Source organism: Pelodiscus sinensis, unplaced genomic scaffold (assembly GCF_049634645.1).
Source record: "Pelodiscus sinensis isolate JC-2024 unplaced genomic scaffold, ASM4963464v1 ctg46, whole genome shotgun sequence".
Taxonomy (NCBI): Eukaryota; Metazoa; Chordata; order Testudines; family Trionychidae; genus Pelodiscus; species Pelodiscus sinensis.
This window is the reverse complement of record NW_027466036.1, coordinates 493,493-505,895: the sequence shown is the minus strand read 5'-3', so window position 1 is coordinate 505,895 and position 12,403 is coordinate 493,493. Positions and strand designations below refer to the sequence as shown.

At 56.8% G+C, this 12,403-nt stretch overlaps 1 protein-coding gene across 1 annotated transcript; it reads right to left on the bottom strand.

Annotated features, from left to right (window-relative positions):
* Positions 1-3,833: 3,833 nt before the first annotated feature.
* LOC142826105 (E3 ubiquitin-protein ligase TRIM15-like) lies at positions 3,834-11,931 on the bottom strand. Its single transcript, XM_075918545.1, has 6 exons — positions 11,496-11,931; positions 7,996-8,226; positions 7,663-7,685; positions 6,531-6,945; positions 5,264-5,311; positions 3,834-4,592 (listed from the first exon to the last, which is right to left on the bottom strand). The coding sequence occupies exons 1-4, from the start codon at positions 11,565-11,567 to the stop codon at positions 6,792-6,794; spliced, it is 480 nt and encodes a 159-aa protein (XP_075774660.1). The 5' UTR covers positions 11,568-11,931; the 3' UTR covers positions 3,834-4,592; positions 5,264-5,311; positions 6,531-6,791.
* Between the last annotated feature and the right edge of the window lie 472 nt (positions 11,932-12,403).

Below are 12,403 nucleotides of genomic sequence, written 5' to 3'. Positions count from 1 at the left end.
AGTGGGACCCAGCTGCACAGCACAAGTATGAAATTCAGAGAGACCCAGAGCTCCCAGGGCAAAGGGGAGACAAACAGACCGACAGGAGACTTGCAAAGCAGCGTGTTTGCAGATACCCCCCCCCCCCGGCATTTCTGCTTTAAGTCCTGGCAAGCGTATAACATCGGTGTTAACAATTTCCTCGCATGTCTCCCCTAATTCACACAGCACCACACAAGTGACCTGGGGTAAGTGGCTGGGCCTTGGGACTGGGCACAACCTGAATGTTGGGGTGATCTGTGGTGTGAGGAAGCATCAGTCACAGAGGCCGGCTTGCCCCGGCGACAGGCCAGACCAGAGTCCCCGCGGGGCCTGTCTGTGACTCCTTGTTGAGGGCCATAGACCCTCCCACCCAGCACTTGCAGGGTCCCTGCTCAGCCCAGCAGGCCAGGGGAGCGGGGGTGGGGCTGAGAGGAACAGGCTCCCAGGCTGCTTCAGGTTCACCGCGGAGATGAGTGTGGGGAGGGAGGGACAATCCCAGCTGCCACCCCACACCAGGCCCCCGATAATTCTTTGGCTTGTGTTGCACAGGGAAAAAGTTGGAGCAGGGGAAGAAAGGGTGCGATGGGGCAGAGAAGGGGTGGCACATGGGGGAGGGGGAGGGGGAGCAGAGGCAGGGTGGGACTTGTGCCAGTGGGGTCACCCCAGGTCCCATGTCCCCCTAGGGATGCCCCTGCTCACCGTGTCCTTCCTGTCATCCAGCCCCTACCTGCGAGACACCTCCCCCCACCACTTGCTGTGTCCGTCCTCTCCTCCAGCACCCTGCCCACGGGACCCCCCACCCTTCACTTGTCATGTCCCTCCTGTCTGCACATCCCCAACCCTGAGAGACTCCCCCCTTGCCCACATCTCTCCTCAGATCTCCTTGACCCCCTCCCCTTCTGTGTCCCTGCACTCACGGGGGCAGGGCAGGAGGGGTGCAGCGGTGGGGCTAACCAGGGAAGAGCAGGGCCTGGAGCAGATCTGGGGCAGGGCCTGGGGTGGAGCAGGGGTGGGAAGTGGGTGGCAGAGATGGGCCAGGGAACAGCCTCCCCCGGGGAAGCTTCTCCCCCCTCCCACGTCCAGGCTGTTAGTGCTTGAGGGGCTCATGCTGGATAGCTGGGGCATGAGGTCTCAATACAGAGCCGACCCCAGCCTGGGGACGGGCCCTGCTGTGTGGCTGGGAGCAGCTGGAAGGGAGCCCTGAGCCTGGCTCTGCCACATCCCAGCCGGGGGCTCTAACCAGGGGGTGGGAGTCAGGCTGCAGGTGAAATCACCAAACTCCCCTCCCCCCCGCCACACTGCATGTGGGGCGAGGCAGGTGCCTGCCTCATTCTGGCAAGAAATGCCTCAGGCACCTGAGCCACCCGACCCCGGCACTGGGTTCCCGCGGGTGGATTGCTAAGCAGGGACTGGCGCCCCCTGCAGGCCAGACTCAGGCACCAGCCTGTGAGAGGGGTGGGGCTTAGCGCACCCCTCCCCTCCTGTCAGCATCTCCCCTGGCTGGCTTAGATGACTCCCCGGGCCCTGCCTGCTGAGCTGGCTTTTGTGTGTGTGACGCCCGCACGTTGCTTAGGGAGTTTAAGCCCCTAACTCAGCTGTGCAGGTCACAGTCTCTTCCTGGGATTTTCTAGTGGCTTAAAAATTAGGCCCCATGACACTCAGCATTGTAACTCCTGGGACCCTTCCTGGATTGCACCTTCTGCACCAGCCACCTCCCCGCAGAGCCCTGTGGAGGAGCTGCTGGTTGACAAGGTGTGGGCAGGACAGAGAGGAGTCCAGGCTGGGCAGGGACACAGCGCAGAAAACCCCAAACTCTCCTCCTAGGGGTGGGATATTCCCTGTGGGCACTCTGGGGACACACCCCCCTCAGGCAGCAAATCCCTGGCCTCTGCCTCCAGGTGCTGCAGCTGGGACAGTGAAGTGGCACAAACAAGAAATGCTTGTCTAGTTTATTTACAGTAAGTCACCGACGCTGGACAGCAAAAGGGCCTGAGAAGGAGGGTTCAAAACCCAGCCTGGAAGGAGATTTTCACCATGTCTCCAGGGGTATGTCTACACTACCCCGCTAGTTCAAACTAGCGGGGTAATGTATGCATACCGAACTTGCTAATGAAGCCCGGGATTTGAATTTCCCGGGCTTCATTAGCATAAGCGGGGAGCCGCCATTTTTAAATCCCCGCTGCTTCGAACCCTGTGCAGCGCGGCTACACGGGGCTCGAACTAGGTAGTTCGGACTAGGGTGCCTATTCCGAACTACTGGTACACCTCATTTCACGAGGAGTAACAGTAGTTCGGAATAGGAACCTAGTCCGAACTACCTAGTTCGAGCCCCATGTAGCCCCGCTGCACGGGGTTCGAAGCAGCGGGGATTTAAAAATGGCGGCTCCCCGCTTATGCTAATGAAGCCCGGGAAATTCAAATCCCAGGCTTCATTAGCAAGTGCGGTATGCCTACATTACCCCGCTAGTTCGAACTAGGAGGGTAGTGTAGACATACCCCCTGACTCTCCCTTTAGTCTTGTTTTATTTTCATTTGAATTTTCTTTCTATTCTCCTCTGGTTAAACAAACCCTTCTCCTGCCTCCCCCAGGCCTCAGGATTAAAAAATAAAATAATAATAAAAACCCCTCATGCGACTGGCCCAGTGATTTTGAAGGGGATGGTCACCAATCAGTAGAGCTTGGAGGCTCTGACAGGGGATCCTGACTGGTCTGGCTGGGAGCCTATCAAGTGCTGGCACGTCAACTCCCCTCCCCTCACTGCCCTGCTGCTCCTGCCCAGAGCCTTAGAGCTGCCCCCGGGAGCCTCCTGCTTTTGTGCAGGGTGAGGGAGACAGAGGCAGGGGGCGCTGATGTCACTCTGTCCCTCTCCTCCTGTACAGAGTGAGGAGGGTGAGACCTCAGCAAAGAGGTACGGAGGGGCGGGGCGGGGTGGGGGTATACTTGGGTTTGAAGTAGCTCCTGGACTGACTTTAATTAAAATACTGATCTTCTGTTTCCAATGGCTGGAGTTGGCTGTGTGAAGGGGTTTGGTCTGTCTACATCCCTTACCCTCCTCCACATTCTGGCTGCATCTAGACTGGCATGATTTTCCAGAAATGCTTTTAACGGAAAAGTTTTCCGTTAAAAGCATTTTCGGAATAGAGCGTCTAGATTGGCAGGACGCTTTTTTGCAAAAGCACTTTTTGGGGAAAAGCATCCGTGCCAATCTAGACGCGGTTTTCCGCAAAAAAGCCCCGATTGCCATTTTTGCGATTGGGGCTTTTTTGCGGAAAACAAATCTGAGCTGTTTACACTGGCCCTTTTGCGCAAAAGCTTTGCGGAAAAGGGACTTTTGCCCGAACAGGAGCAGCATAGTATTTCCGCAAGAAGCACTGATTTCTTACAGTAGGAAGTCAGTGCTTTTGCGGAAATTCAAGCGGCCAGTGTAGACAGCTGGCAAGTTTTTCCGCAAAAGCGTCTGATTTTCCAGAAAAACTGGCCAGTCTAGACAAAGCCCCTGTGTGTGACTGTCAGTGTCACCGGCTCCCCAAGAGTCACAGGGGAAGAAGGTGACTGTGCTCCTGCAGCAGGGGCTCGGGCTGGCAGATGGGTACAAACCACTCCCTGCGTCTGTGGAGCTTCCAGCTTCTTCCCAACCCCTCAGTGATTAATTCAGTGTCCTCCTCCCCTCCTGCCAGCCTGTCCCCTGCCCGACTCTTAGATCTGCCCCCTGCCCAGCCCCCACCTCTGCCTGTCCCCAGCCCGGCTGTTAGTTCTGTTCCCTATCGAACCTCCACCTCCACCTGTCCCCAGTCCGGCTGTTAGTTCTGACCCCTGCCCAGCCCCCACCTCTGCCTGTCCCCAGCCCGGCTGTTAGTTCTGCCCCCTGCCCAGCCCCCACCTCTGCCTCATCTGCATTCTCAGGGGGTTTTCTCCGTACCCTTCCAATCTCTGGGGCTGGAGGGAGGGAGGGGCAGGAGCTTTCAGGGATCCTAGAAATGAGGAGCCAGGAGGTAGGTAGGGGGGAGTCCTCCAGGGTCACAGAAACTGGGGTGTGTGAGTCTAGAGAAGCTGATTTCAGGGGCACAGGCTGAGTGGGGATGCTGACCACACCCCCAGCCAGGGTCGGATTCTCTCCCCAGGGAGGGAGCCTGGCGGGAAAGTGAAGATCGGGGCCTCAGAACCAGCATCGATAAATCTCACCTGCCCCCGGTCAAAGTCCAGACAAACACGGATCCTTCTGGGGGGGCTCCGGGGCAGCGGGGTCACAGGGCAGGTGCGAGCCCGGAACTGACTCTCCCCCCACCACTCCACAGCCCAGATCCCCCCTCAGGGCTCAGGCTGACCTGTCCCTTCCTGCTCACAGACTCTCTGGCCACCCCCACAGCCCAGTGTCGCCCATCCCCCACCTCCACCTCCCAGCAATGTCTCCCCGAGGTGAACCCCTCACGGCCCAGCACACAGGGCCGAGTGTTGAATCTCTCTGGGGTGTCGGGCAGAGGCTGCCGAGCACGTTCCCATCTCACACGTTTCCCATCCCCAGACAGGACGAGATGGGGATGAGCCGTGTCTGGATCCAGAGTCACCATCGCTGGGGAGAGAGAATCAGGGCGTGAGGGGCAGAGCTCAGCCCTGGGGGCAGCAGGAGGGCTCAGTGGGGTGGGGGCAGAGGAGGCAGGTTCCAGCTTTAACCCCCAGAGGGAAACTCCCTCCCCTGCTGCAGCCTCCACCCCCCGCGCAGGGCACAGAGGGGAGGGGGCAGCACGGGGGAAGAGCTGCCTCACCCCAGAGAGCAGGGCCTGGGCATTAGTCACCCCCAGGGCAGTGGAGGGTCCAGGGCTCCTCAGGGCAGCCGGGCTCAATGGGGGGAGCCCAGCTCTGGCTTCTGGCCTGGCCGGGGGCAGGGCCTGTGGGGAAGGGGATCTGGGGTGGGGTCACTGGGAGGGGCCAGCACAGGGCAGAGGCTGGTGCCCAAGGAGGGGCTGTGCTGATCAGCTGCCCCGACACAAAGCGCAGCCCCTGCCTGCAAAGCCCCCTGCCTGCAAACTGTGCCCATAGTGAGAAGTGTGGGGGGGTCCGACCATCCCATTTCTTAAAGGGGGCAGGACACGGCCCCTCGTCCTTCTGATCCAGTGCCCCTGGGGCTCCTCACCACTCAGTGGGCAGGTTTGGGGCTCTGCCTGTCGTGGTCACTGGGGGTTTGGTTGGTGACTTGAGCTACAAGCTCAGGAAGGTGTTTTCAGTCTCCACTTGAAACCTCACCCTGTCTGTAAGGACGTCTTGCTCTGTCCAGTGCAGAGGGCAGCGTGTCTGGTGGGGGAAGGGAGAAGAGAGGTGAGACTTCAGGAGTCCATATTGCCCACGACATCCCAATCCTAACACAGAGACCTGGGTTTTTGTTACAGCAGAGACACTCTTGGATGCATCTACACTGTAGAGAAGATTGAGGCTGCTACTGTCGATCTCCTCAGGTTCAAATTAGCGATCAACTGAAGACTGTGAATCAAACTGAGAGGGGCTTCTGTAGGTGCTGGTAGACCTGCTTTTACAAGGGGTAAGGAAAGTCGGAGGGAGAGTGCTCGTCTCTCCACTTCCTGCTGTGTGGACAGCGCCAAAAGACCTGGGGATTACAGTGGATGGGAAGCTGGATATGAGGCCACAGGGTGGCCAAGAAGGCTAATGGCATATTAGGTTGCATTAGGAGGTGCATTCCTAGCAGATCTAGAGAAGTGATTATTCCCCTTTATTTGGCTCTGGTGAGGCCACATCTGGAGTATTGTGTCCAATTTTGGGCCCCCTACTATAGAATGCAAATGTAAACATACACTGAGGGATTTGGGCTTGTTTAGCATGCAGAAGAGAATAGTGAGGGGGGATTTGATAGCTGTCTTCAACTTCCTGAAGGGGGGGGCGGTTCCAAAGAGGCTGGAGAGAGACTGTTCTTAATAGTGACAGATGACAGAACAAGAAGTTGTAGTGGGGGAGGTCTAGGTTGGAGATTAGGAAAAACGATTTCCCTAAGAGGGTGGGGAGGCGCTGGGGTGGGTTCCCTAGGGAGGGGGTGGAATCTCCATCCCTAGAGATTTTTAAGTCTTGGCTTGACAAAGATTTAGTTGGGGTTGGTCCTGCTTTGAGCAGGCAGCTGGACTCGATGACTCCTGATGTCTCTTCCAGCTCTGTGATTCTATGGTTCTAAGAGCCAAATTAAGCTACTTCGACGTCAGCTAGGCAATTAATGGAGTTAAAAAGGTTGAAAGCCTCCTCCTTTCTCTCTCACTCAGGCCTCTCCCAGCAATAGAACCCACATCCCTGCAGCCTCACAGCCAGCCCAGGGCAATCTGTGAAGAGATTCGCTTTCTCCTCAACATCCCTCCCACCCTGCAGACTCCACTGGGTTTGGCTCATTCACTTCCTGACATTTGTCACAGCCTAGGCCCAGATCCTGCCAAGACTTTGGCCTCAAAGTAACTTCACCCACTTGGGTCCCTTTGACACGAGCGGTTCAGAGTTTGTGAACTCCTGGCTCTACCTGTGAGCCGTGGGGTCTGTGTACTCAGCGTCTCTGCAGAGAGCAGCACGGAGCTGGGCGTGTGTCTGTCTGTGTGTCGGCCATTTTGTGCTCCAACAGTAGCTGTAATTACAAAGTAGCTTTTGGAACAAATAAGTTTCAATTAATCAACCTGAGTGTCTGGGACGGCAAGTGGGTGCCATTCTCACCTCACAATCAACAGAAGTTTAATCTAATGAGGAACTAAATAACCACCTTTCTCTTTCCATGGCCTCAGACGCTTCACTCACTCTCCCCTCCCCGTCCCTTCTGTGAACTGCCTGTGAACTGCCTCAGTGTCTCCGACAGCGCAGTCGTTTGCCGGGAGAAACCCCTGACTCGCTCGTCCAACTCAGGAGAAATATCCTCTGGCGGCTGGAACGGCCCCGTCTCACACCTGGGGAGAGACAACATCACATGGGACACTGCACCGAGTGACTCAGTTCTCCAGCTCTGGCCAGTGAGTCGCTGCTCTGCTGGGCCTGGAGTTCGAATCCTCCAGTTCTCCCAGCCCGAGAGCAGGGACAGCGCAGCCCTTGGCCCTGCAACATCCCCTCAAAGGTCCCATGAACAGTCTGCAACTCTGGCCTGGGGAGACCAGCTGGGGGACAGAATGGGAACTGAGTCTCCACGGCCAACTCACCCCTTGGCCCCCAGGCGCTGAGGGGCAGGAGGTTCCCAGGGGAAGGGCTGTAGGAATCTGCCCACTAGGGACTCGACTGAGACACCAGCTCCCCCCTCCCCAGCCCATTCCCACAGGTCTCCAAACAGCCCTCGGGTGGGACAGACTCTGGGTCCCTGCTGCCCTGGGCTGAATGTGCCCAGTGCCCAGCAGTGACAGGCCCATGTCCCACCCCACAGCCCTGAGGCAGCCAGTCCCCAGGGAGGTGACAGCTCCAGGAGACACTTGAGCTCAGACTGTGCCCTGAATGGGGAATTCCAGAGTCTGCTGGGCCAGGGGAGAGCCGCAGGCTGACGCTGATCAGAGATTTGTGCCCAGCCTGTGACCTTCCCCTCACATCTGGCTGCAGGGCCCTGGGGAGATGTGGTGCCAACATCAGCTCCAAGCCCTTTCCCTGCACTGTGCAGTGTGAGGGGAGCGAGAGACACCTACCTGCTCAGGGTGCTTCTCACGTCCTGGAGGGGAGAGAGAGAAAAGAATCTCAGTCCCATTGCACACACACAAGGGACTCAGTGAAAGAATTTTGCAAACATGGGAACAAGGGGCCCTGCCCTGGCCCCAGGAACATGGATCCCCTGAGCGAATGGGGCTTTGTCATCTCTAGTAGCTCTGTGCCTGTGACTCTGCAAAGCACAACAGGCACTCACATGGCAGCAATGCACCCGCCGAGTTACACCCAGATCTGACGGCTGGACCCCAGCGCTTGTGATTCAGGAGCCTCCCTTCCCTGTGTGGGGAGCTGGGATGTTTGTCCCTCAGTCTCACCTGCACGAATTCACTCGCTGGCTTCTGACACGTCCCCTCCAGCTCACCGATCCGCTCTCTGAGATGGGAAATCTGTGCGGAGAGTTTCCTGACAGTGTCAGTCTGGAGCCTCCCAGTTTCCTCATCCAACTGCTCCAGCTGGGCCAGCAGGAGTCGCTCTTGTTCCTCCAGGAACTGCTGCAGCTTCTGAAACTCGGCCACAACCTTCTGCCTCTCGGCTTGTGTCTGTTTCTGTATGAAAATGGGGAAAGGGCTGGTCAGGGGCATGGATGGAGCCCGGGGCCCTTTTGTGGGGATCTGAGTGTGCAGCAAAGAGAACTTCTTGGAAAACCCTCAGATTTCTGACATTTGACTCTGCTCTGTGGGTCAGTTTCCCCTTTGGCCCCTGTTTCCCTCTGAAAGGGAGGCCCCCATGTCTGTCATGGGCAGCATCTTTTGTTATCCATGGGCTCTGGGAATTCACATCCAGAGCAGTAGGGGGCAGGACTTAACACCCAGATTCTCTTTAAACTTCTTCATCAATGTGTGGAATATTTTTTCTATGTGCACTGAGGCAAGTGTAAATATGCACCACCAGCTGAGACACCTAGCTGTTGACATTCTGCCAATTAGCTGGGGAGCATCTGAAACTCTACTGGGCTGCCGCCCAAGCACTCAGTGTACTGGGAAGACTGCTTGGCCCCACACTGACACAGATACCCAGGGAGAGGACAGAAGCAAACCCATTAGCAGGAAATGAGCAGACCCAGCAGACAGCCCTTCCCCGGGACATTCAGGTAACTGGAGGAGGATTTATGGGAAAGCCACAAAGGCTGGATATGAACTCATCCCCTGACATGGAAGCTCAGGGCCTGTCCAGATATGAATCTAATCCAGCTACCCAAGATCATGGCAAAACTAAGGATGTTAACTAGCGATTAATTGACTAGTCAAGTAGTCGATGGACTTTCCATTAACTAGTCGACATGCACTTCCCTATTCCTCCTTGTACATTTCAAAGGAGGAATGCAGAATTCCGCGTGCAGCCCAGAGCCAGCGGGAAGTCCTGCTGACTCCGGGCTGCGTATGGGTACCAGCTTTGAAATGCACAAGAATCCCCAGTGGGAGTCAGAGGCCCCCGCTGACCCTGGGCTCCATGCTGCCCTGCCGCTTTGAAATGTCATGCGGAGCCGGGATCAGCTGGGAAGTCCTCAGCTGACCCCAGGCTCCACATACACAGCACCACACACTGCCCCTTTGAAATGCCAAGCTGGGATCAGCTGTGCAGTGCTGCCCCTTTGAACACCACCATGGTGTTTCAAAGCAGCAGTGCTGCACAGCTGATCCCAGGCTCAGCTGTGTGGCACTGCCGCTTTCAAGTACCCCTTCTTCCCCCCTTTGCTGCCTTTGTCTGATGGGGGGGTGGAAATCAACTAGTTGACTGACTATCGGATCAGCATTTGCTGTTTTTACAAAAGCGCGCGGAGCGTCCTAACGTCAAGAGCATTTTTGCGCAAGAAAATGTGCAGCAGATCGGCAGAACAGAGGGCTTTTTGTGGCATAGGTATTCCTCTTTCTACGAGGAATAACTCCTTTTTGTGCAAGAGTTCTTGTGCAAAAAGGTGTGTGTGGATGGGCAACAGGGTTTTTTGTGCAAAAAGTGCTACTGGAAAAAAGCACAGGCTATTCTGTGAATAGCAATCAGAGCTTTCTTGCGAGAGTGTCCGTGCAGTCTGGATGCTCTCTTGTGCAGGGTGGACGCGTTCTTGCACAAGACGTTTTTGCGGAAGATCCCTTCTGCAAAAATTTTCTTGCGCATGAAGCCTGCAGTGCAGACATAGCCTAAGTGATGCCAATCCCAGGAGTCACCAGGGTTTAAACAGGGGCTGGGAGCTCAGCCCTGAGGCCTGGGGACTGCGCTGGTAGGACAGAGCTGGGCTAAGCACCAGGGCAAGCCCATTCGTTACAGGGAGGCTCAGAGGAGCAAGAGCATCGGTGAAGTGGAGGGAGTGGGGGAGGCTCCACACTCCCTGGAGGGGCAGGGCCTCAGGCGGAAGGGGCAGGGATGGGGGCAGTCAGCCCTCAGCACCACATGGAGCGCGCTGAACCATGTCCCCCTCCCTGCCCCCCCACCCCCCTCCCGCCCCCGGCAGCCCTCACAGCCACCCAGTGCACTGCAGCAGTGATTTAATCAGCAGACCCCAGGGAAGTTGCCCTTTGTCTCCCCCCCCCCCCCCACTGTCTGAGGGCCTGGGGGCCATTTGTCTGCACAGTCCCAGTTCTGTGGGGCTCTGTCCCTGCCTGGTGGGGACTCAGCCCTGGCCGTGGATTTGTCTGGTGAGAAAGGGACAGGAGGAGACTGAGGCTGCAGCAGGACACCTGTGAGGGTGGGGGCAGGAGGGGGTGGCTCCTCCACACAGAATGACGTAGGCGGGGATGGTCTGACCGAGGCAGGAACAGGCCCACAGAGGCCGACCAAGCGTTGAGGGAGGGCCCAGCAGGCAGGCATGGGCATGTCCTGTGCTCTGGGGATGGGTCAGTGACTCCCTAATTAAACAGGCTGATTTCTGTTCAGGACGGTTGGGGTTTGCCCCAGTCCCTGGTACAGCTCCCGGCAGCAGTGCATTCTGGGAGATTCCCACAGGCTGCCTGGTGGGACTAATGGAACCTCGCTGGCTGGTTCGTGCCCAGGTACCCACTGGCACAGGTCAGACCGGCACCGGGCAGCTCCAGCCTGGGGGTAGTTTTGCTCCATCTCAGTCTGATCCCAGTGGTACCTGGCACAGCCTGCGCTGCCTGGAGTCCTGCTGTGGGTGCACTCAAGGCACTCGGGGTCCCACATTGCATCCAGTTCAGTGACCTCCTCTAGTGCTGGCCGCAGCATCTGAGTTTAACCCATCCTGGAGCAGCCCAAGAGCTCAGCATCTCAGTGGGAAACCTTCTGTCCCTGCTGGGCCTCGAGCAAGGTGCCTTTCCCATCTAACTGACACATTTCATGATGTGGTTGAGGTGGCAGCATGGCCTAGTGGTTAGGACCATGGACTTCATCTGGAGAAACTGGGATTCTGTGCTGAGCTCAGCCACTGACCTACTGGGTGATTAACTCCCTTGCGTTGTGCCTCAGTTCCCCTCTTTACCTTTTGTCTATCTCTAGACTATAAACTGCTCAGGGCATGGACTGTCCCTGGCTGTGTTTTGCATAAAGCCCGGATCTCGCATGGGGTCTGTGAGGGCGACTGTGATGCAAATACAAGTAATTAAAACAATCTCTAGTCATCAAATCTGTAACACCAGCCACTTGTAACCCCCCCTTCTCCAGTCTGAAGGCAGCACATTCCCAGAGGCCAGCCTGACATTGATTGGGTCCACCTCCCATTTGATTTCTTTGGTTATAGCCTGTCCCAGGCCAGGCAGGCTTTAGCTGGCTGTTGAGTCGCACGGGGCAAGGGAAGAGTCAGGGAAAGTAGCCAGTGACTAAAACCCAGAATGATTCCCTAACAGACAGGGCAGCAGCTCCCTACCTTGTACTCCTGGGCAGCCTCCGCTATGGACAGCACCGTGTGCGTGCAGTGCATCTGGGACCTGTCACACATCACACAGATGGGGGCTTGATCCTCCTCACAGAACAGTTTCAGCACCTCCTGATGCTCCTCGCACAGCCCGTCCCCTCCTGCTTTCTTCACTGGCCGGAGGGGGCCCTGCTGCACAGGATCCCTGCACTGCAGCCAGGAGGCAGCTGGGCCGGGTCCCTCCCAGCACTGGCTGATGCAGGCCTGGCAGAAATTGAGCCCATACTCCAGAGTGACAGGGGCTGTGAAATCCTCCAGGCAGACAGAACAAGATGCTTCCTCCTGCAGGCTTAGTACAGGCTCACTGTGGCCAGGGCTCCTTCTGGTCTGGGGAACAGGATCAGTTTCAATTTCCTGAGCGCAGGCTCTACCTGCCTCCAGCAGCAACCGGCTGTTCCCCTCCCTGGAGCTGACTCAGGCTGTTTCCTGGAAGGGGAAGAGCCAGCAGGAGACATCCCAGCCCTGGAGGCTTTGGTGAGAAACGTCCCACACTCTGGTTGTGGCCCTGGCACCCGCCCTTGTGCTGGTGTGGAGGAGCCCTGGGGCATCACATGGACCCCAGAATCCACCAGGCTGGGCTGATCAGCTCCCAGACCTGTGTGTGTAAGCAGTGAGGATGAGGCTTGTGAAGAATTCATTGTGTTTGACTTGTGATGTTGACAGATAAAGTAACAGTTGATTATTTGTGTGTATCCAGTTGCAGTTTTACCATGTTCAATTTTCACAGCAGTGGGAAATGCTAGGGGGAGGGGCAGGCAATACTGGGCTCAGACAGTTGCTATTCAGTGACAGACACTGAGATTCAAAGAGGAAAATCTTTATTATGAAACCACAAATTGTCAATGTGACTCTCAAAACAG

Excerpts from the sequence above, each read along its gene's own strand:
- LOC142826105 (XM_075918545.1), bottom strand. The coding sequence starts at position 11,567 with ATGTGTGACAGGTCCCAGATGCACTGCACGCACACGGTGCTGTCCATA. Across the intron at positions 8,227-11,495 it reads AGGCTGCCCAGGAGTACAAG|AAACAGACACAAGCCGAGAG; the intron begins GTAGGGAGCTGC and ends ATTTTCATACAG. Across the intron at positions 6,946-7,662 it reads GTGAGAAGCACCCTGAGCAG|GTGTGAGACGGGGCCGTTCC; the intron begins GTAGGTGTCTCT and ends GTCTCTCCCCAG.